At 46.6% G+C, this 24004-nt stretch overlaps 2 protein-coding genes across 5 annotated transcripts in view; one reads left to right on the top strand and one right to left on the bottom strand.

Annotated features, from left to right (window-relative positions):
* Positions 1–1192: 1192 nt before the first annotated feature.
* POLR3H (RNA polymerase III subunit H) lies at positions 1193–20971 on the top strand. Of its 3 annotated transcripts, none has more exons than XM_073327199.1 (7): positions 1193–1282; positions 3047–3178; positions 4963–5059; positions 7325–7411; positions 8568–8631; positions 9274–9481; positions 11177–20971. In XM_073327199.1, the coding sequence occupies exons 2-7, from the start codon at positions 3068–3070 to the stop codon at positions 11228–11230; spliced, it is 621 nt and encodes a 206-aa protein (XP_073183300.1). In that variant the 5' UTR covers positions 1193–1282; positions 3047–3067; the 3' UTR covers positions 11231–20971. The 3 variants fall into 3 exon arrangements, with proteins under 3 accessions (XP_073183300.1, XP_073183299.1, XP_073183301.1); XM_073327198.1 differs by lacking the exon at positions 1193–1282 and adding an exon at positions 1567–1767; XM_073327200.1 differs by lacking the exon at positions 1193–1282 and adding an exon at positions 1774–1939.
* Positions 14124–24004, bottom strand: part of ACO2 (aconitase 2) — a 36657-nt gene continuing 26776 nt past the window's right edge. For both annotated transcript variants that reach the window (XM_073327197.1, XM_073327196.1), the window contains exons 12-18: positions 23400–23511; positions 22630–22752; positions 22136–22291; positions 20341–20532; positions 18746–18878; positions 15551–15672; positions 14124–14603 (exon numbers count right to left, since the gene is read on the bottom strand). In XM_073327197.1, the coding sequence (XP_073183298.1) occupies positions 14466–14603; positions 15551–15672; positions 18746–18878; positions 20341–20532; positions 22136–22291; positions 22630–22752; positions 23400–23511 (976 nt within the window). In that variant the 3' untranslated portion in view covers positions 14124–14465. The remainder of the gene's footprint in view (positions 14604–15550; positions 15673–18745; positions 18879–20340; positions 20533–22135; positions 22292–22629; positions 22753–23399; positions 23512–24004) is intronic.

The following is a 24004-nucleotide window of genomic DNA, read 5'->3' as shown; positions in this document are numbered from 1 at the left end:
AAACAACTATTTACAGAGATGCTGAAACTGCAGCTAGCATTCCAGCCACAGGCACCCAGACTGACTTCCGGATACCTCCGCCTGCAACCTCTGCTCCTCCCTCCAACTTCCATGCAAGGTTGCTACAAAAGCTGATATTTATTGACATCATTACAAAATATTTATATTAACAACTATGTGTTTGATTATGTCCCTTTCCCCCACCCTTTGTATATTGTTCATCTTCTTAGACAATAAACTGTCTGGGGCAGGAACTGCATCTGCATAGCACAATGGGACCCCAATCCCAGTTAGGGCTTATAGATGCTCCTGTAATAAAAAACATAATAATAAACAACAGAGATAGGATACTGGGCTAGATGGGCCAATGGTCTGCCTGGCATGGCATAAAGGTCGGACAAAATGACCATCACCGGCCATTCAATGGTCGGGTGTGGGCAGCAGCTGGAGTAGCTGAAGAGCTGGACCAATGACCATCTGACCTGCTAAACCAGGAAGCAGGATGCAGAGATTAGAGGGGCCTGTAGTTTGCTCCCCTGCGCTCTAGCGATTGCACAATGTGTCCCCCAGGAGGGCACCGAGGTCCCCTCCTCATGACTGGGTCAGTCCGGGCCCTGGCTTGGCTCCCCAGGGGGCTGTCCCGCCACATCCTGCCAGGCCTAGGTGACGCGTAGGGAGGCCTGTAGGGTCAAGTCCCCCCCCCCCCCCGCCATTTCTGCTTGGCCCCCCGGGGGGAGGGAGGGGCTCTGTGCTGTGCCTGCCCCCCGGCCCGTTCCTGGCAGCCGGGGCGGGGGCCGAGCGAGCCTGACCCCTTCTCCCCCCTGCGCGTTTCCGGCTCCCTCGGCCCCGGGCCGAGCGGAACCCCGCGCCGGGCCCTCTCCGGCACCAGCGCCACGAGTCGGCGGCGCGGCCAGGCCAGAGCGCGCCCGGCGCGGGGCTAGGCAGGGACGTGACGTCGCTGCGCCGCGAGCCTGGGCAGGACCAGGGGAGTCCCTGCAACTGAGGGGGGAGGGGCGGGGGGTAGGGGAATGGCGCAGCCTGCAACAACCCGCCCGCCCCACCGCAGAGGTAGACCCGATTCGCTCCTCGCTCGGGGATTGGGGGAGCCCTGGTCACCTGATACAGATTCCCTATGTCAATCAACCCCTTCGGCCCGCCCAGGAAAGGCGATTGGCCAGCCCACCGGAAGTCACCTGGCCGGTAACTAGGAGGCTGCCGGGGCGCGGGACGATCTGCTGGCACCGGTGTTGCGGTTGCCACGTGCGCGCTGCACCCAAGAGAGGTGGGTGCACGGGGGGGGGCTCAAAGGGGCCGCAGGGCAGGTGCCTGGAGAGGAACCACGTTGGTCCTCCGGGAGCCGTCTATGTATCCCGCCATGCTTTGCGGCACCATAGGGTCCACTTCCCTTCTCTCCCCCCCTGGTTCGCTCGCTGGTGGGCCACGCGCGGGCCCGTTAGCCCCCTGGGCACGGAGAGCGGGCGGCTCTGCTGGGCCGCTGCCCCAGGGGCGGTGGGGGCGCTGCGCGAGCCCTACTGTCGCGCGCGGGGAGGCGGGGGCTGCGCAGGGGGGGGGGCGAGCGCAGCCCGCGCGGACGCTGCGCCACGCCACGCCGGTCTCCGGGCCCGGGGCGAGCCTGGCCGCGCGGCCGAAGCCAGCCCCAGGGGCGGGGAGCGGGCGCGCGGGAGCAGCGCGCAGTGACCGGCCCGGGCGGGAGCCGCTGGTCGCTGCCTAAGGGGGAAAGGCCTCGGGACCGCGATGGTAGTCTGGGTGTGTCCCTCGGTCCGTTTGTTGATTACCCCTGGAGGAACTAATCCAAACTGATTTTCCTGTCCCCCTTCCATGCTACGCAGTTTTTGTCCAAGTCCCTTTCTACAAATGTGGCAAGAAGCCCAGAACTGTTGACTACCTAACATTGGGGCACAGGCGCATCTGGCATATTGTAATTAAGGATCAATTTGTGTTAACTACAGTATCTAATTTAGGGATTTGTAATGTGCCCATCACCTTAATAGCTATTACAAATTCCTTTTTTTAAAAAAACAAATGATTTTCCTTTGTTTGTTCCTATATGTGGGGGATTGTATTTTTAGTGGGGAGGGATTAGACAGTGTGGGTTCAAAGGGTTGCTCCTGAGTTTGTATGAATGAATGCCATTTCTTCCCCCCAACTCACAATTGAAGATCCCTTTTTTGTGACAGTGGGCAGGTGGCATCTTTTGACAGTGGCCTAACCTGTCCTTTAAGCAGGTAGTGGAGTGGTGCAGAATCTTCTGGATGAGCTAAGAACCAAAGTTCCCTTCAATCATGCTCTCTCAGGAGCCCTTCCTTTCACTTCCAGCAGGGGGGACACATCCTCACTTACGCTTGAGCTTGTCTTGTGGATGTGCTCTCAGCAATTATGTTGATCCCTTTCTCAGCTCTCTTATTGGGTAGTGCTTAGAAACCCAGTTGCTAGGCCCTGTGCATGCATATAAAGAAGAGATAATCTTTGTCCCAAAGAACTCATGATTATAAAGCATTGAGCTGGAGACTTGAATGGAAAAATAGAAAGTTACCATTTGGGGTTTACTGGGTAGGACAGCTAGCAAAGTGAATCTAAAAGATCATTTTGCTGCATAGCTGAATCATTTGAGTATTTTATTGAACCTGCCAGATTTTATAGACATTCCATGCGAATGAAGTGTCTATGCTGCAGGGACTGAACGATTTCCTACACACCTCACCCAACCATTATGAGCTGTTAAAGGCCCACCCCTGATCTGAAAGGGTCCTTCTGTTTTTAGGGTTTATCTACACTACAGAGCCTTGGCCTGCATAGGGGGTTCTCCTGGCATAGCTCCACCACCTCCCCAAGCAACATTAGTTATGCCAACGGAAGCATGCTTCTGTCAGCATAATTGCTTGCATACTGGGGGATTTACCGGCATAGCTATGTCGGCTAGTTGTGTGTGATTTTTATTTCCCCCCACTCCTAGCCAACATAGCTATGCTGGCAAAACTTTGTAGTGTAGACCAGACTTTATTGGCCCTCTGCTCTCTTTCTACAGGGACTCTTGCTACTAGCCGCCATGTTTGTTCTAGTGGAGATGATGGATACGGTACGGATTCCTCCGTGGCAGTTTGAAATGAAGCTCAATGACTCCATTGCTGAAGAACTAAATAAGAAGTTAGCTAACAAGGTAAAGCTTAGAGCACTGAACATGTGAACCAGACTTTTATGCAGCTGTGGGTGACAGCGTAAGTAGCAAAAAATTAAATTCAGACTGGTTTGGATATGAGGACCATTACAAAGACTGAAAACTACCTAAGGGACCATCTACAAAGGGTAATGATCAAAAATATTGAGTTGGAGAAGGTGATGGCTCTGGCGTTACTTCATGTGATCTCAAATTATGTAGAACAAGGAGGGTAAAGAGCACAGTAATGATATTCCGAGGGAATACTGAACTGAGAAGGATGCCAAATGGGGCAGAGAAATAATGAAGGGAACTTAGAGTAGTTGGCAGGAGTAGGAAGTAGCAATAGGAGACTCAGCCTGGAAAAATGCAAATTTACACGTCTTGGCTGGACAAATGCCTTGAAGGCAGTAATGTTGAAAGAAACCATGGGGTGATAGGTTTCAGAGTAGCAGCCATGTTAGTCTGTATCCGCAAAAAGAAAAGGAGTACTTGTGGCACCTTAGTCTCTAAGGTGCCACAAGTACTCCTTTTCTTTTCATGGGGTGATAGTATCTCACTGCTGTGCACTAAGCACTTGAAATGTGATCTGGCAACAAAAAAGCTGATGAGATTTGGCACAGCATATAAAAAGGCATCATAACACAGACCAGAGAGATCACAACCCCTCATATATAGAAATACTGGGACTATGATTAGATTGCAGCATTCAGTTCTACACAGGTAACTGATAAACTGGAGGGAGTTCAGAGAAGAGCAACAAGAATGATTGCGCGCTCTGAAGAGTGACTTATGTGGAAAGATTATTAAAGACGTCTCAGTTGGCCACCAGTGACTTGAGATGCGATGATGTCTACAAGTGTTTGAACAGCAAAGAAAGAGAGGGAATGTTCAGGGTCTTTTGTGGGTCGGGAAATTAGCAGGATAAAACTAAACAGAACTGAACATCAGAAAAGATTTCTGATAGGCTGAGGAGCAATCTCCTAAAGGAATGGCAGAAGCCCCATTGTCGGGACACTTAATACACTATAGCGAATCATCTTCCACTGACTGGGATGAATGGGCAAGTTGGGACCTACTAGGTCTCTTCTATTTGTAATTTGGATTGTGAGGCAGTCCCGGGCCCATAGGGTATACTGACATCTTCAGTATTTTCATTATTCTGAAAAAACCTATGCTCCCTCTGACCTGAGTATCAACTGATGGGCCTAGAGTTAATGATGGGTGCACCCTGATGGAGGGGAAAGGCTTTCTTCACCTGTGCCAACAATCTTCGTGACTTCTGAATGAAGCATGTCTCTTACAGAAAGGGATTCAAGGGCATGACTACCCAGCAAGGGGCGTTTCTGGCCTTTGGAAGAGCTAGTTCTGGAAATGCTGTATTTCTCATCCGGGTGGTGGTGTTTATCTAAGCCACTCATAGGGCTCACTTCTCCCATTTTCCCATCTTTGGCAACAACCTAAAAGGCTCAGGTTGCAGCAGTGCTGTTTCTGGAGTAGGTCAACACGTGCCCTCCGATACCTCTGAGAGAGCCAGAGGGGTCCCTAGAAGGTAATGATGGGTGTGCACTGTCTTTTCCTCACAAGAGCTGAGGCTTGCACCTCTACAGTGCTCTGATCTGATGCACATGGATCTCTTGTCCAGTTCCTCCTATGGCAGCTCATCTGGTTGGCCATTTGCATGAGCTTCCTGCTTAAAAACTTGTGTTTGAGAGTGGTGTGGGGCAGAGATTTGCAGAGATTTACAACTCCAGGGATTTATTGCTCATTGGCTTTTCTCTGAACAGGTTGTGTATAATGTTGGCCTCTGCATCTGTCTGTATGACATCACAAAGCTGGAAGACTCGTACATATTTCCTGGGGATGGTGCATCGCACACTAAAGGTCTGCTACTGCTTTTCCTAAGCTGTGTGGGTCTCAGGATTCCTTCAGGTCTCTAATTATACTAGGAAGGTTGCAGGAATGGTTCAAGCCTCACAACCTTAACTCTACCCAGGTAGAGGTCCCAAGAGGAGCATCACCTGTCCCTGTCAAAAGCTGTTGTTTTCTGTGTGCTCACCGCAACTTTAAATTGGCTCACCTGTTCATACACTCCAACAGACCTTCTCTATGCTCTGAGCAGCACCACTGCTGTGGGAACTACTTGCTGCTAGTTGGACAACTATGTGTAGGGAGGCATCCAACTCCATTGCCTCCTCTTGTGATTTGCCTGAGGGACTCCTCACGGTGGGGATCCAAGGGGGCGAAGTGAAGGTTATGTTGTGTGGGAAGTATGGCCTTAATTGCATTTCCTGACTTTCTTATGTTTGAGGGTTCTTTCTTGTAGTGCTAACATTTGTTCAGGGGGTCCTTAGCACCACACTTCCTTGTTCTGCAACATTTGCATTTTGAGAACTTAAACTCTCCCATACTGGAAGGGCAAGAGGTTGAGCACCTGCAACCTCAATTCTGTATTAAAGGCTTTTTTTGCCTGTGAATAGTTAAGCCAATTCACCTGTGTTCCAGAATAGCCACTGGAGTGGGCTTTACCCCCTACCCTTCCACTGGACGGAGAAAACTAATTCAGTATCTGTCCCTGAGTATTGGGTAGCCTGCAGTAGAAACTGTATACGACTCTTGGGCATGTGTTAAGCTGTAGAATTTATCATGCTTCTGAGCACCACTCACCACCACTATCCTGCTTCCTGCATCTCAGCCACTCCTTAAGGTAAATACCATCTATTACAGAAAGCATCTGCAGTGCCCCTCTGACACCCATAGTGTCCCAGTAGCCAGGCGGGTTCCTAATCGGTAACAAAGGGTTGAGACATCAAAATGTTTGTGGTGAGAAAAGTGACACTGTCTAAAATTGGCCTTTCCAGATGTGTGTCCACCTCTGTTCCCATCACCACAGTCTTATCCGTTTAACTTACACTGGAGAAAGACTTGGTTTGGTTAGTATCAGCCCTGCAGAAGAGCAAAGCTGGGTTACGTTCTGCTTTGCCAATCATCGGAATACCCAGCCAGGGTTTTGGATTCCAGGAGCTTTATTGTGGGGGGTGACCTAAGAAGCAGAAAGAGAATCCATCTGAGCAGGTAATCCCCACCCTGGCCGCTTTGCTTGTATATTATATCTCTGACCATCCCTTCCTCTAGTTTTTTAATTCATAAGGTTGTTGGGACAAGCACCTGTCTCTTTGTGTTGATTGTCTATCATACTTACAGTGCTCCCACAATCTAATATGTAGTAATAAATATTGGTATAGAGATTGCTGGGGGAGCCTATCTGAAATTCTGTGATAACTTGAATTCTCTCTGTTGGTTGTAACTACTTTGGAGCAACTTCTCCCATCCCTTCCTGGGCTGGAGAAATACCTTTTATAAAAATAAGTAAATAAATAAAAGACAGCTTCAAAGATAATATTTTGAAGTCCACTTCTGGAATCAAAGTGGGAATTTGTCTAAAATTGAGCCTCACGAACATCTATCCTATGTAGCATTGCTGTGCATTGTCATACAACTATTGCCTTCCACTTCCGTGGCAGCTGCTTTTCAGTGGTTAAGTGCGTTATTTAGGCAGTGTGGGCTAGTGGCTTAGGCACGGGACTGGGACTCAGGAGACTTGGGTTCTATTCCTAGCTCTGTCACTGGCCTGCTTCGGCAAGTCACTTCCAAGCTCTATGCCTCAGTTTCCCCTTCTGTAAAGTGGGAATAATGATACTGACCTTTGAGAAGTGCACCGAGATCTACTGATAGGAGCTTGGTGGTATTATTTATTTGCGCTGTAGTAATGCCCAACAGGAGGAGCAGGATCCCATTCTACTAGGCAGAAAGAAGTAGTCTCTGCTCTGAGAAGTTTCCAGTCCAATACAAAAAATAACAAGCAAGCTTGGCAAACAATAGGCTGGTGAGTGTTACAGTAACAAGGTTGTGCAATTACTTAGACCAGTTATATGCACACCACATGATTCCTGAGAACTTAAAAGTATTGTGGGAGTTTGATTGTGCTCCTGATATCGTTGACATGGGATGAAAGCTGCTGAAGAAATATCAGATACAAGATTTGGAGGGTGTGGGGTAGATTTTTTTTTTTTTATTTTTAAATGGCTGTCACCCAGAGGAAATTAAGTATGTGACTCTCTCAGACCTAGCATCTTTGCTTCTTTCCAGTGCATTTCCGGTATGTGGTATTCCATCCCTTTCTGGACGAGATTCTGATCGGGGAGATTAAAGGCTGCAGTCAGGATGGAGTTCATGGTAAATTGCAACTTCTAATACTAGGGATACCATAGCTGTTGGGCATTGTGTTGAATCCAGCACCCTAGGCTATGAGATTGGTTTGGTTTGAGATACAGAGATGTTCAACCCCAAGTCATTATTTCTGTTTGGCTTGGGTCAATAGTAACTAAGGCTGTGTCTACACTTGCAGAGTTTTTTCGCTGACAGTATTGTTGGTGATAGAAGAGCACTAAAAGAAAAGTGTTGGTTTGTGTTCACATTGTTTTCCACAGGCATCAGAGTGTGTTTACATATGCAGCACTTGCATTGCAGATGAGAGGAGTGCACTGTGGTAGCTGTCCCACTATGCACTGCCTCGGGACACAAAGCAATTCATTGTTGTGGAAGGAGTGGATGTGTGTGTATGACAGCTGTCAGAAGCAACCAGTCCTGGGGGAGGGGGAGACCCCGACCTCATGCGTTACAGCGCTAAAACTTGCTGCGCTCAGGGGTGTGTTTTTTTTCACACCCCTGAGCGAGAATATTGCAGCGCTGTAAATTGCCAGTGTAGACAAGCCCTTAGTTAAATTGCTAGTTTCAGACTTGGGGCAGGCTGTGGGCCCTCTTGCTTGCGAGTTTTGCCCAGACCCACAAACCACCTTTATTCAGTCCCATAGGTGCACATTTCAGAAGAGCTTGGATCCACTAGTTTGTGCAGGTGGATAAGCTCATCGGTAGATGGAGGCATAGGTTTGCTTTGTCAGTTCATTTAGCATGGCTTCTAAGAGTCATTTGGTTAAAGGGGTATATTATAACCGTTAATCACAGTGGTCGGAATTCTCTTGCTTTCTGTGATTATGTGCAGCATCTGTGACCCCTCCCTGCATCAAAAGTTAGTGAACATTTTGTTTACTTTGTGGATTTGACAGTAATCGGTTTATGGTCAGGGTGTCACTCTCCTTTCTTGTTGTGAGGGACCTTCTCGCAGCAACTGCGAGAGAGAAACACTTAAAAGAACAGGGGGAGTGGGACTGTAGAGCTCTAGATCTGCTAGGGGGACTTAAGCAGGCACAACAACTGATACACTGTACTTCACACTGGGGAAAAAAAAAAAAGACCATGTTATACCGCTTTAATGTACTCCGTCACTGATGGCAAGATCCTTTTCTTCCTAATTTGATTCTTTGCTTTGCAGTTTCTCTTGGTTTCTTCGATGACATTGTCATCCCTCCAGAGTCCCTGCAGCAGCCAGCTAAGTTGTATCCTCTAACCGTCTGTCACATTGACTTCTTTTTTTTTTTTTTAAATAAAGGAGGGAAGTGGCTACAGTTTGTTCTTGTCACCTGAAACCTTGCATGCCCCATACTGTACTATAAAGAGGCTCAGGGGCAGCAGCTAGAGTATCATGCTTAGTCCAGAGTCCCATGCAGTCAGCTGTCCGAGTTAGACAGCTAATCCCTTTCAGGTCACACCAAGTGGGTCTTGTAGGGTTACTCTGCCACCTGTTAGAAATTAATGGCAGAGTCACCTGAACAGCTGGGGGGGTTTTCTACAGCAGAGACATTCTCCAGTCTTGTAACTTGCCTCCATCAGTGGCCAATTCTCCTGCCCTACATGATGCACTTGACCAATTGGTTACATGGTGGGAGAATTCTTTTTTTGACTCCGTCCCAGGTGATATCTTATGCCTTGAAGCTTGTGCTGCTGTAAAGCTAAGCTAAAAGGACCTGGGTTTTAGAGCTGCTTGGAGAAGTGCGGTGCAGTTTGAGAAACGTGTGAAGAGGGTGAATCCTGGGATTCAAACCACAGTCCTCCTGCTCTGAGGGCTCTCGGTCTGTTGAGTGAGAGAAAACCACTGGATTCTCATGATGTGTTTTACTGCCTTGACTTGAGCTGGCCAGCGATGAAGCAGAGCAGGTCTGGGTGTGGGAGTACGAGACAGAAGAAGGGGCTCATGACCTGTATATGGACACGGGGGAGGAGATCCGCTTCCGGATAGTGGATGAGAGCTTTGTTGACACATCCCCTACAGGTCCAAGCTCCACAGAGGCCTCCACCTCTGGCGCCACAGAGGAGGTGCAGAAGAAGGAGGCACCCTACACTCTGGTGGTAACTATGTATAATTCCTACAGAACCATAGATGTGCATGGCATTTTAAAGAGACAGTGCCTCTTCCCCAAGTAGCGTACCGTCTAAATTAGAGATAACACAGTGAAGGATGACAAAGGTTGAGGATGAGGTTACTGAGATCAACTTTATTAAATATGTATCTGGTGTCTTTGTCAGTGTAATAAACATTGGGATGAAGTTCTGAGGAGGGGGCTGAAGGCAGTGAGTGAGGTTGCCTGGTGCACAGGGAATAGCAGTGCACCTAGTGCTGCACAATAGCCTTGTGCCAAACCGGTTCTCCCCCCAAAGAACTTCTGATCTAAAGGCTTGTGCACGGCGGAAAGGCAAGACTCTAAATTAGTGCTGGTGCTCCTTTAAACTGCACCTTCCCAGTGATGGAGTGGGGTATTTGTGTGTGGGCCAGTGGGTACTTTGCCTTCAAGTGATGCTCTGGACCTTGGAGTATTGGTTGATCATAGGATGACTATGAGCTGCCAATGTGATATGGCTGTGAAAAAAGCTAATGTCGTCTTGGGATGCATCAGGAGAGGTATTTCCAGTAGGGATAAGGAGGTTTTAGTACCGTTATATAAGGCACTGGTGAGACCTCACCTGGAATACTGTGTGCAGTTCTGGTCTCCCATGTTTAAGAAGGATGAATTCAAACTGGAACAGGTACAGAGAAGGGCTACTAGGATGATCCGAGGAATGGAAAACTTGTCTTATGAAAGGAGACTCAGGGAGCTTGGCTTGTTTAGCCTAACTAAAAGAAGGTTGAGGGGAGATATGATTGCTCTCTATAAATATATCAGAGGGATAAATACCAGAGAGGGAGAGGAATTATTTAAACTCAGTACCAATGTGGACACAAGAACAAATGGATATAAACTGGCCACTAGGAAATTTAGATTAGAAATTAGACGAAGGTTTCTAACCATCAGAGGAGTAAAGTTTTGGAATAGCCTTCCGAGGGAAGTAGTGGGGGCAAAAGATCTATCTTGCTTTAAGATTAAACTCGATAAGTTTATGGAGGAGATGGTATGATGGGATAACATGGTTTTGGTAATTAAATATTCATGGTAAATAGGCCCAATGGCCTGTGATGGGTTTTTAGATGGGGTAAGATCCAAGTTACCCGGGAAAGAATTTTCTGTAGTATCTGGCTGATGAATCTTGCCCATATGCTCAGGGTTTAGCTGATCGCCATATTTGGGGTCGGGAAGGAATTTTCCTCCAGGGCAGATTGGAAGGCCCTGGAGGTTTTTCGCCTTCCTCTGTAGCATGGGGCACGGGTCACTTGCTGGAGGATTCTCTGCTCCTTGAAGTCTTCAAACTACAATTTGAGGACTTCAATAGCACAGATATAGGTGTGAGGTCTTTTTTAGGAGTGGTGGGTGAAATTCTGTGGCCTGCATTGTGCAGGAGGTCAGACTAGATGATCATAATGGTCCCTTCTGACCTAAATATCTATGAATCTATGAACATCTGAAATAGTATTGATCAGGTCTGGAGGAAGCTGGACTTCTGAGGGTCATTGTGAGACAGGGAGGAAAGGAGGATTCCAGTAGATAACTCAGATATTTCCCCCCCCCCCCCCCAGTTGACTGCTAAGTTGGATCAAACATTCACTCCTATCTACTTGCCTCTGAATCTTTTTAAATTCTCATCTCATTCTTTTTCCTTCTTTCTGGACAGGGATCCATCAGTGAACCTGGCCTGGGCCTCCTCTCATGGTGGACAAACAGTTAGCAGCAGTCAGAACTTGCTCTGCATGGACCCTACAGGATGGATGCTTTCAAGGATTGCAGGAGCCAGCTGGTACCCTGCTCCCCTCCAGGCAGTGGACAAGAAAGCAGGGCTTCCATGTTCCTGTAATTGCTCCCCACCAGGTCGAGCTGGCAACTGCCAAGAAATACCTCCGTTAGAACTGTACAAGTAAATCTACAGACACAAGGGCTGCCCTGTTACACGAGCCCAGCAGCCACAAACCCATCTGGGACTTTGACATCCTGGAAAGCAGAGCAAAATTGGGTTCAAATGCCAAAGAGAGTCTCTGCGGTCTTGAAAAAGAGCAGTCTAAGTTGTTACAGTGGCAGGACAGGTGGTGCTGTCTGGCCAGAAGAAACTGGTAATTTCCTACCGCACCCAGTCTCCTGGCTTGAGACATGTAATGAGAAGTGTAAGCAAAGGCCTGTCTCTCTTTTAGTGGAAGTGTTCATATCTCCTTGGCACAAAACAAGGAGGTGCTGCTGTCTTAACATGAGAGAAAACTGTAAAGTATGGGAAAGGGATATGCTGGCTCTTAAGCCATTGTAAACCCTGGTGATGAAAGGATGGGGAAGGCTTTGAGAGCTGGGGCAAGGATGGGAATCCAGCCCATAGAGGAGGATTCACTTCACTGTACAAGGGAGCTGGAGTTCCATTACATGAATTGCTATGACGATGGAAGGGTGTCAGCTTACTAGGAAGCAATTTAGCTGCTGTTTCTAATCCTTTGCTGTCCTCTGAAAACAAGCACCTGCTACAGTGCTGAAGTGAGATGCTGTAATACGGTGGATGGGCTGTGGTCTTATGCAAAACAAGCTCAGGCTTGGCTGAAATGTTCACTTAATTTTAGAAGCAAGGCCATATGACTGAGTAAAGCTGTATTTCCACTCCCTTAGGGGGTGGGAAGCCTGGTTTTAATATTAGATGAATAAATGTTATTACTGGCTGTACACAACCCAGCTTCCTGTCTATCAGGAAAAGACAAACCCAGGTTCCTGCAGTTTGGGATGCTTACTCCATCTCAATGCAGATACTTTCTGGCTTCTACTCTGAGGAGCAGTATTAAACATGCAGGAACCAAACTCAATTACTTTTGCTGACAGCAGTGAAAGGAAAGCAGGGAACAAAAAGTTAGTGGGAGTCTGTGCAGGGCTGTGATGTGTTTTGCATGATTAAATACCAGCCATTTTGGGGGGCTAGAATTTCATTGGATGGTGGTTCTGCTGACCTCAACCATGAAAGCAAAGCTTAAGTCACTGGAACCTTTCCTACAATATAATTACAGCCCCTTACTTCTAAGCTTGGCTACTGCTGGTTCATAGATTAATCAAAAGGAAGTCTAGAATTCATCTTCTCACCCCCATCTGAACCCATAAAGTCCCCTCTGTGCTGTCACCAGCTTCTCTAATGAAGTATAGCAACACTGACCAAACATTGCTCTGTGAGTGTGATTCTAACAGGGCTGCTAATGGGAAAGAAAGGTATGGTATTTTACAGAACGTTATAACTTGGAGCACAGTTTTGAGCATGTTCTAGGAATAGGCTTCAAGGAGAAGAGGATGCTCTTCACACAAACTCATCTCTTTGGCTATGTGAAAACTATGGATTCCAAGCAGCTGAAGTCTGACCAATAAAAACTACTGCAGGTGTCTGTCTCATACATTAGTTATTGCACTGTGGCTTCTATCCACACATGAGCATGAACAACTAGCAATTTACAGCCCTGGCAGTGCCTTCTTAGCTATTCTACCCCCCTGAGTTCTGATGCTAGATTGAAGCTTGCATTGGTGCAGTGAGAAAGAAATGGAAGAGTTCTTGAATTTTCAGTGTTTTGGAACATAATGAGTCCCAGACTGGTCTTCTTTCCCCTTAGCTATGTATTACTGAGGTTCCTTTCAAGGGCAGCAATAAATTAAGGGGGTAGTTGGAACTACACAGCTGAGAGTTGCTTCCCCCTAACCCTTGCTGCAGGTAGGGCCCTTCTGTTCCCAGTAAGTGAATTTCAGACCCCATTCTCAAACAAACAAGAAGTCTTCCACTTAGCAGCACCTGTGTACCTTTACTCTGCTTCTAAAGTGTTCTGTTTGTATATGCTGACTCCCTGAAACATACCACTTCTCCTCTACAGTTCTAGGTACTCATGCTCACACTATCTGAAAACCTTTCACCTGCTTAAACACAAGTGATCTCTGGACCTGTTCACCCAATGAGTGAAGAACCAATTAGTTAAGATTTGCATGTAAGTAAGGGAGTGAGTGGCAAGGTCCATTATTCTTGTCTCTTCTGGGTGAGTGTGCTGTACTAGTCTCGGTCCCAGGAAAGAGCTCTCCTCCTCTCAAGCCTCCCCTCTTTATGTCATCAGTCTGGTAGACTATAGCTGGTGTAGGAAGTCAGATGGAGAGATGAGTTCTTACTCAAAGTCCTCTTTGGAATTGGCTTGATCAGTGGGGCAGGGGGAAGGTGTGGTTAGTGCAGAGATGTTTGTGGAGATTGGAACTGCTGAACAGCAAGATTTCTGCCTGTAACAGCTTTTTGCAGGGTGGATGAATTTATTCCTCGAGAGAAGTGCAATAGACAGGGAGGTCACACAGATGGATGACAGTGTGCAGCTCTCTGCTTATTCTCCATCCTATCATTTGGCCAGTCACAGATGGAAATGGGCTTTTAGGACATACACTGACATTCAAAAGTGCAAAAGGAGACAAGGCTGTGTACTGACAATTGGAATGCAGATGCCCTTGAGAGTAGAGGATGGTGTAGTGAAGGCAAGTTGACAGCTTTTCTGGAGTCACACAGCCCCACCTTCGTTCCACCTCTTGCATGCAGAAAGTGCGTTGTGATCGAAATATCAATACAGCATTTCAGAGCAGCAATATCCATCAGAGAATCTTTATTTGCAATTTTATATTTTCACAAGAACCAAAAAGTCCTACTTTAAATTTCTTCAGCCATCCATGAAATGATTGGGCAGAAAAAGCCAACTGAGCAGTTATCTTCAAAAATAAATACAAGTGAAATCTGAACCAAAGAGCTAGGGAATTTGGAAACCACACAGCAGCAAGCTGAGCTGCACTCCCTGTTCAGTGTCAGTGAACTAGTACAGGTACAAAAAAGAAGCTATGGTTACATTTGATCAGACATTTATGTTCAACAGCCATGGAATTGCACTTTTATGAATATGTCAGAGCCAAGTCCACTGGGTGTACATGCAGCTGTTTCAGTGTTGCTGCATCTCCTTCATTCTGTTCAGGGCACTGCCAGCGTGGAACCATTCTATTTGTGTCTCATTGAAGGTGTGGTTCAGCAGGATCGTTTCCTGATTCCCATTGGGATGCTTGATGATGCACTTCAGGGGCTATAGAGGGGAGAGGAGGGAAGCAAAAGAGTGGAGTTTACGTTTTCTCCTTTCATGGAGCAACGTTTGTAAGAGACAATGCAGGATGCTCACCAGAAAGTCTTTCACCCTACCCGATTAACAGGAATCACTTAAAGGAGCACACTGAGCCCCTGATGTAGAGGAGTGAGTGACCCCTTCTGTTTAACACAATTTCTAATCCAGGGGTCCTTGAACTCAAGTGCCCTATAGACACTGCCTCGTCCTCTGCAATCAGGAAGCTTGATTCTCCCATTCGCAATTCCTTAACACTCCAGTGGCAGCTACAGCAATCTGTTACAGGGAATAGCAATAACTGAAGTAATTTATTTTTACCTCATCTTCAATGGAGAGAGGCAGCAGGAATTGAGGCCAACACCATGCAGTGAGTCAGCTCTCTGGACCATCAGCAAGTCCAGAATACTGGACTAGACTACATGGGACCATTCAGATCTGGTTGGCAATTCCTATGTTTGTAAGTACTCCATTCAGAACACTAGGCCTGGCTTCCATCACTCCCTTTAAGATAGGGGTTCTCAAACTTCATTGCACATGACCCCCTTCTGACAACAACAATTACTACACAACCCCAAGATGGGGGACAGAAGCCTGAGCCCACCTGAGCCCCTCCACCCCAGGAGTGAGGGCCTGTAACCTGAGCCTCATCACTCAGGGCTGAAGCAAAAACCCAAGGGTTTCAGCCCTGGTAATGGGGCTTGGGCCCCCACAAGCCTAAGTCAGCCCTGGCAACCCCATTAAAATGGGGCTGTTACCCACTTCGGAGTCGCAATCCACAGTTTGAGAACTGCTGCTCTAGGAGCAGAGTTAGTCATAACCCTCCCTCTCCCTAGAAATCTCTGATCCCTGGGAGTGAGCCCAGTGGAAGCAAAATGCAGCTTATTGCTGCAATAGGAAATCCAACCAGTTACCTTTCCAGGTGCAAAATCTGCCAGACCCACAATGCTCAGCTTGTCCACAGGATGAATCTTGTTGTAGTCAGCTGGGTCAGCAAACGTTAGAGGCAGCAGGCCTTGCTTCTTGAGGTTGGTTTCTGTAAATAAAACAGCAAGGGTTCACCACCCACCACAAGGGGTATAGGACAGTTTAGTGAGCCTGGCATGGGGGATAAACAACACACCACATTTAATAGGTACTGCAGCATAATATACTGACAATGCAATGGCTGTATCTCAGACAATGGTAGCTCCGTAGCTAGTGCTCATTTTATCCAGCAGCTCTCACCTTTGAGCAATGAAACGAAGGATAGTAGTCTGCTGACAAGCATCAGGAAGGTATCTTCCTCATTTCCTCCTTCCACCCAACAGTGTTGGCAAGTAGACAAGGAGGAGCATTGTTAGTTGGAAGGGAAGTTTGCTAGGAATGTGATGGATAAGCTCAGAATCACAGAGATATAAGAACATCCACCATACTGTTTGGTATTTGAATATCAAATCAGCAGCTGTCGTGTTTCTACAGTGCCTTGCACAATGCGGCTGGAGCCCCTAGGCGCAACAACAGTATAAATAAATATTGGTACTAAGTATATAAGGACTTTCAGATCTTGTGAGTAATGAGATTTTGCAGATGTTTCCACCACAACATAAAGTTGTTTGACCATGGAATGCCTGGTTCACATTTGGAGGCCTTGGTGTATCTATTACAGTTGATGAAACAGGACATCGATCCTTCTGTAACTTTGCCCCAAACTATGCTTAGCTTTTCTAGGGGCAGTATAGTAACATTTTATCTGGTCTTTCAGAGTACTGTCACAGATCTGAGATCCAGCACACACTGAACTTTCAAACATGGCTGAAGTGTGAAGAAGCTGGGGAGGGAAGAATCCAGACACACACCCAACTCTGTTCCATTGCAGATCCCACTGAAAAAGCTGAGACTGTTTAAGGCACATTTTCAAAACACAGATGGAAACCACAGACACAGGTGGAGTTTCAATGGTACACAACTTTCTGAAAGATTGCATTATATCTACCACTACTGGCTTAGTAACTCCCACTCCTCAGACAGACAATTGCAAAAGATCTAAAAGTCACTGTTTGCTATCCCACCTCACCCCCTGCACACCTTTGTTGCTTTGAGTCTGCAGAGCAGTTAAGCACGTGGCATGTGTTTCTTACATACCACCTCTAAGAAGAGTACTTCTAATGGCTTTTGAGGCATGAAAAATTGATAGGAATGCAATAACTTAGAGACTTTATAGTAAGATGGATGGTTTGTAAGCTTTTTGGGGTCATCTTTATCCCTGTTGGGAGTGGACTTCAATGGAGCTTCCCCAGGGAGAAGCTTGTTCTTGTGTATGTAGGGATTCATAGATTAAGGCCAGAAGGGACCATTAAGTCATCTAGTCTGACCTCCTGTATAGCACAAGCCACAGAATTTCACCTAATTACCCCAGGATTGAGCCCCAGGACTTGTATTTGGTCAAAGCACAACTGACAAAAAAGCATCCACTCTTGAAGACATCAACAGATGAAGAATCCACCACATCCCTTGGTAGTTTGTTCCAGTGGTTAATCCTCACCATTAAAAGTTGTGCCTTTCTTAGTTTGATCAGCTTCCAGCCATTGATTCTTAAGCCTCTCTCTGCTGGATTAGTCTTTTAGTATGTGATATTTTTTTCTCATGAAGGTACTTACACACTTGTCAAATCACTTCAGTCCTTGTTTGAGTAAGCTAAACAGATTGAAAAACACCGTAGGTAAGACAAAGAGCTTAATCTTTCGGTCATAGCTCTTTCAACATCCTCTTAAAAATGGTAACTTCTGGAATAATGCATAAAGCTCTGAAGTGGTCTCAGCAGTGCGGCAAAATAAAGCCTATACAGAGATAAATCACCTCCCTACTCCTACTGCCCTGTTTATACAGCAAGGGTCACATTAGCTCTTTTTGCCCCAGCATGGCACTGGTTGCTCCTGGGACTACTGAAACATTGGAGTGATGAAAAGGAGGTGTTTTGATTTGCCTCTGGATACAGAAATTGGGTTCAAGAATACAACACTCCCTCCAATCAAGTAGATGTTTGGAAAAAACAAGGAGTCTGGTGGCACCTTAAAGACTAACGGATTTATTTGGGCATAAGCTTTTGTGGGCTAGAACCCACTTCATTGGATGCATGGAGTGAAAATTTCAGATGCAGACATTATTATACTGACACATGAAGAGAAGGGAGTTACCTCACAAGTGGAAAACCAGTGCTGACAGGGCCAATTTGATCAGGGTGGATGTAGTCCACTCCCAAGAATAGATGAGGAGGTATCAACTCCAGGAGAGGCGAAGCTGCTTTTGTAATGAGCCAGCCACTCCCAGTCCCTATTCAGGCCCAAATTAATGGTGTTAAATTTGCAAATGAATTTTAGTTCTGCTGTTTCTCTTGGAAGTCTGTTTCTGAAGTTTTTTTGTTCAAGTATAGCTACTTTTAAAGCTGTTATAGAATGTCCAGGGAGATTGAAGTGTTCTCCTACTGGCTTTTGCGTGTTACCATACCTGATGTCCGATTTATGTCCATTTATCCTTTTACATAGGGACTGTCCGGTTTGACCAATGTACATTGCAGCAGGGCATTGCTGGCACAAGATGGCATATATAACATTAGTAGACATGCAGGTGAATGAGCCCCTGATGGCATGGCTGATGTGGCTGGGTCCTCTGACGGTGTCGCTCGAGTAGATATGGGGACAGAGTAGGCAACGAGGTTTGCTACAGGGATTGGTTCCTGGGTTAATGTTTCTGTGGTGTGGTGTGTAGTTGCTGGTGAATATTTGCTTCAGGCTGGGGGGCTGTCTGTAAGCAAGGAGTGGCCTGTCTCCCAAGGTCTGTGTGCAAGGTTCCCTCGCTTACAGATTGCGAGGCTAATACCTGGCTTCGGCTTTTAGGCATTACTGGAATAAAATACTGCTAATAGAAAAAAGCAACACTAAGCATGTGCTAAGCATCAGGTGTTAACTGCTGGCTGGACACCAGACTAGATGGACAATAGATTTGCTCCAGCAGATCCTGTTCTCTTTCCTGCTCCCAGTGCTGAGCACAGCAAGGAAATGGGTCTTCCAAGCCATAAGGAAACCTCCTTATACACCACACAGTATCCAGGTGCTGGTGGTGATACTCACCATGAATCCTGGCAAAGCTCTTTGTGATGATGGCTCTGCCTCCCAGGTGACGTGGTTCCAATGCTGCATGTTCCCGACTCGATCCCTCACCATAGTTTTCATCCCCAACAACCACCCATTTGATGCCATTTTTCTGTGACCAAAAGCAATGCAAATAATTTTATATTACACATAGAAATTATGTTGAGAGCATTCAGGTTGCAAAGCCAAGCACTCAGAAGTTAAGATATGCCAAAATAAAGGTTACTTGTGCGTGGTCACACTCCTCTTCCATTCCTTAGTGCTCTATGGATTAAGAAAATCTGCTGAGGAGTGTCCCCCAGAGGACTCCTCTGACTCCCACATCGATCTCTCCCATCCTATTAAGAGCTATATAAAGAGCTAGGTATTGTCATCCTTTGCCATGGAGGACTGACTGGACAATGGATTTTGGAGACCCTGGACATTGCTCAGCTTCCAGGGTGGAGTTTCAACCACAAGTCTTCCTGACTAGTCCCCCAATGCCATTGTCTATCCTGTGGCAGCCACCTTGCCAGCAGAGGCCACAAAAGGTAGACATGGCACGTTCCTGGAACTGCTCCTGAGAGCCATGATTCTTCTGGCAGATGGGAAGTTAACCCATGGGCACTTGTCAAGCTGCGGGGATAGGGTGGTAAGGGCATTTTCTCTAACAGTTTCCCTCATCCTCAAGTTCAGCAAGGAGTTTTCAAAGAATGGAGGGGGCAAAACGTTTGATATTTAGAAAATTATCAGATTGATCACACAGATGGAACACTCTCCAATGAAGAAGTTCCACCATGGCTTGAAGACACAACTGTGCTCATAAGGGCAGCAGGGACTTGAGCAGCATTTCCAGTGTCTCCCTTCAGGATGAGAGCTCTGGGGCACTAGGTATTCTCTCCTCCAGGGAGGGAGAAGACAATGGTAGTTACCCCACACAATCTAGCTAGAGCGGATCCCTGGAGTGCCCAAACACTGAGAGGACTAGTAAAGAGCCAATTTAAGTGGTGAGGTATGGTGTGACCTCTACTGCAGAACAGCATGAAGCATAGCACCCTATCTGTAGCTTTTCAAGCCAAACAGCTAGTCAAAGTTTGGGAGCTGGAGATGTTCCCGTTGGGAGTGGAAATTGGAGATAGTCTGGTATTTCTTTGATATAGTTTTGTACAGTCTTTATAGTGTCCCGTGTCTCTGAATGCAGAGGGAATCAAGCAGCAGGAAACACCTTCTTTTGCTCACCACACCAAGAACGCTTGTTCAGCTTGTGCCCCTTACACAAAAGCTTCTCCCTAGGTTTCTTCCAGGGCGAGGGCCAGTGCTTTCAGCTGCTCTTTCCAGTTGGCTGTTTCCTGCCCTGACTCTTCTGCCTTCACATGCCTGCACTACTCCTCAAACCCCCTCCACCCACTCAGTCCAAAAGCTCCTAAGTTGGTTCACAACCTCCTTTTGTCTTAAGTGGGGGGCTTGTGATTAATTTAAACTGACAGCTATGTGAGCTACGTTTGAGACCTACGCAGTCACCAGTACCTCTCACCAAAACACATCCAAATACCCTCTGACGTTAGGAGAGGTGGATGTAAGGTAGAAACTCTCACCTTGTAGTAGCGGGCTGTGTCTGGGACTGGCCCAAACTCCTGGGTTAATGCATTCCGCACTGAGTTGGCTTTGCCATTCTCAGTATTGATGGCGCCGATCAGCAGGTTGTTGGAGATATTGTCCAGGTGGCCACGGAATTTGAGCCAGGGACCAGCTGCAGAGATGTGGTCGGTAGTACATTTCCCTTTCACCTGGAGTGCAGCAAAAGAAACGAGATGAGAGAAAGTCTTTTCTCACTCAGGGAAGGATGCTGTAAGGACCGACTTTGCATTTCTGGAGCACTTTTCATTCTGAAGGATCCTAAAGCCCTTTAGAAGCCATGTATGTGGGGATGTCACACCTGATATGGAATCACAGCCATCTCTGGGACAAAATGCAGCAATCATTCTGCATCTGCAATGGAGGGGAAGGGAAGAAGAACATCTCTATTTGAAACTGCTGGAAGAATTTTAGAAAGGTAGAATTCCAAATTGGAATTGAGCCATGACACCTGACCCAACCACTTTTTCACACTTCACACAAAAGTGGGTTCATTAGGAACCAAAAAAGCAATCAAGTTCTCGGTGTTACATTTCATCCAAAAGGCAGCACAGTGCCCCTTAACTTCATAGTGGGGCACTGGTTCAGTAAGGAATTAGAAGGAAGAGTGCCCACCTACTGAGTGACCAACCCCACTTTCCACAGCACCTGTTTTTTCTATGAAGGTCTCCAATCCAAATACTGAAATGGTCCAACCCTTCTTAGCTTGTGAGGATAGAGCTCACAACTCTGAGATAGATTGTTAATATCGCTGCTGGTCTCAAACTGCCAGTGTCAGTCAAAGGAACCCTTCACGATTCAGATTTATAAGGGCTAGCATCAGAAAGCTCTGGGATGATACAAGAACAGCACAACCTGGTGGTAGCACTTTACACCACAACACTGGCCACCAAGGAACCCAACATTCACTTCCTGCACCAATGGGAATTGGGAACATGCTCTAGGAGGAGTGCACAAATTGTAAAGGACTGCATTTCAGAACTCCCCTCGCTAATTGGGGGCATTCACACAGATTTCATTTCTCTCTTCCTTTAGAGAAATCATGAAAAGCTCCATCTGTCACGCCCTATTAAAATATAGGTGCAGTGTTTTGCTATTGTTAAGGGACTTCCACCCATGACATGCAGGACAAGAAAAGCAAAAATACAAATAAAGTGTTTGTGGCGGGGAGGGGAGGAAGTTCCTGAGGCATAAAAACTTCTCCCAGAAAGGAACGACAGGAAAGATGGAATGTGCTACAGAAATGCCCTCCTTAGCTTTCTGCGGCAGGATATTACTGGTGCAAACAGAGGAGAGATTCAGAAGAGGATCAGACACTTCTCTGACTAGTAAATAAAAGTGACACTAGCTGAGGTAGGCTAATAAATCACAAGGCCTGCAAAGCCTTATGCTTCAGGATATGAACTGAGCAGCTGCCAGTCAAGAAGACATCTCCACCCCATGGTTATGCAGCTAAATGTATTATGGGCAGTATGACTTCCTCTAAGGTAACCTTACAAAACTATCAGAGGGTTGGGGGAGGGAGAAAGGAAACAACACAAATAAAACAAATCACTCACCCACCCTTTCTGTGATGGAGTGAACACCTGCTTTATACACTTGTCAAAATGGCTAATCCGGGTGGGTCATTAGAACCTTGCACAGCTTCTCTACCCAAGTCAGGTCACCCAAATCCAACAGTTGCTTTATTGATTTGTTCTAGAACTACCTGGAGTCCTTTCAGATCTGAGCCCCAATCTACCTCCCATTTCTGACCTTGATGAGGATCAGCATGTCTTCCAGATCCTTGCCATCCCACTTATCAAATGGCTCAAGCAACTGCAGGCGTTGGCTGGTGAGGCTTACATCTACATGCTGCCCACTGCTATCTTTGGGGGGGTGCTGATAGGTGTCCTGGCCTGGGTCAAACTCCTGTAAGGGAAGAAAGATTGAGAGTTCACTACTATTCTCTTCAACCACACTCACAACAGCATTTGAAACAAAAAGAAGCCAAGTTCTTGTATTCACATAAGGCCAGAACTTGTGTTTCAATAATGGGAATAAAGGGGTTGTTTGTATATGAGAGGTCTTCCATGAGCAACACCCAGTTTTCTTCCTCTGTGCCACCCTCTACTCCCACAGCAGCGTGGTCCTCACCCCAGTAACCCCCAAACTACATCTAATCAAGCAGTAATATACATTTCCACTGATGTTACATGCCTCCCTTCATCCCCACTTGCTGGAAAGTCAATCTACAAGACAAATGTTACCAGTGTGGGCAGCTCATCTGCATCAGGTGCTTCTAGTTTAAACTTCTTCCCATCGGCTCCTGTCAGGAAGTCCGTCTCAGGGTTAAATTTCAGGGTGCCAGCAATAGCCAGGGCTGTGACAATCTGAGAAAGTATACAATCCATCTTAAAAGTACATTTTGCTCACTTAATCTCTCTGATTTTAAAGTCTTACCCCCAACTCTGCCAGAAATTAAAGTCTCAGACCCAGATGTCATGGTGCTTCCAAGACTAGCAATAGGGGCGGTGCCTGCAAGGGGATGGGAACTCAAATGTATTTGTCTTGTGTTTCACAGTGAAATGAAATCAGGCCAAGACAAATTAGTTTTGGGGCTACTGAAGAGATTGGAGTTAAGGGACAAACAAGTTTAATTGAACAATGTAGTTATGAGGCAGAGTAGGAAGTTACCACCCTTGAATTACAGCAAGATTTAGAATCTGTTTGGGAATTTTGTAGATGGTCCAAGAATTGATCTTGATAGCTCTTTGGGCAACCAGACCATTGATTTCTCAGTGAGCATTTTATACTGAGAGAATCAAAGGCAAAGTTTACAATGGCCTTCAGGGGCCTCTTCTCACATCACATAGCATTTGGAACATGGTCAAGTCCAGTCCATATCAGGGCTGCCAATTTCTCTTCCCAACCCCACCCAGAAAGCAGGACCTTCTCTAAGGACAATGTAGGCCCATGAACTGAATTCCCACAGTCATTCCACTGGTCCAGCTCCCTCCTGCCAGCCAGTGTACTGTACCTCTGGAGAGGTCACAAATGCATGCGTCTCTGGGTTAGCATCATTGCGGCCTGTGAAGTTTCTGTTATAGGATGTAACAATTGTGTTCTTCTCTCCTTTCTTGATGTCTTTCCTACAAAGAAATGCAGAGAAACAAATGTGCTTTGCTAACTCCACCAGATGGTATGTTGCTTCTAGAGATTCTTCTAGAATCAGCAAGATGTTAAAGATCCCCTTAGTCTGGCTTTTGTGGCATCTTCCAGGTGGAAGAGATCACACAGCACTTTGAGAGAGAGATCAGGTCAGTGCTGTGCCCTAACATTCCCTCTCAGGAGTATAGGTTATAGTGTGCAACACTCAGTGAGCCGTTGCTGAGCAGGGATATTTGATATTTTATGGGAGGTTGAGCTCTCCACATCTCCGTGCTACTGAAATGATAGTCTAGCAGCACACAGTACCCAGAATGTGCCGCAACACTACTCCAGCCCTTCGGAATGAAGATGTGAACACAAGACTCTCCAAACCCCTGTGCCACTGGCTCTTCCCACCTATACAACACAGGATCCAGGTCAAATGTCACCCTGTGGTTTTAAAAACCAAAAACCCAGCAGGCCCTTAACTCTGTC

This window comes from Lepidochelys kempii, chromosome 1 (assembly GCF_965140265.1).
Source record: "Lepidochelys kempii isolate rLepKem1 chromosome 1, rLepKem1.hap2, whole genome shotgun sequence".
NCBI classification, from domain to species: domain Eukaryota; kingdom Metazoa; phylum Chordata; order Testudines; family Cheloniidae; genus Lepidochelys; species Lepidochelys kempii.
Note: the sequence above shows the minus strand (reverse complement) of the source record. Positions and strands in the feature narration are given on the sequence as shown.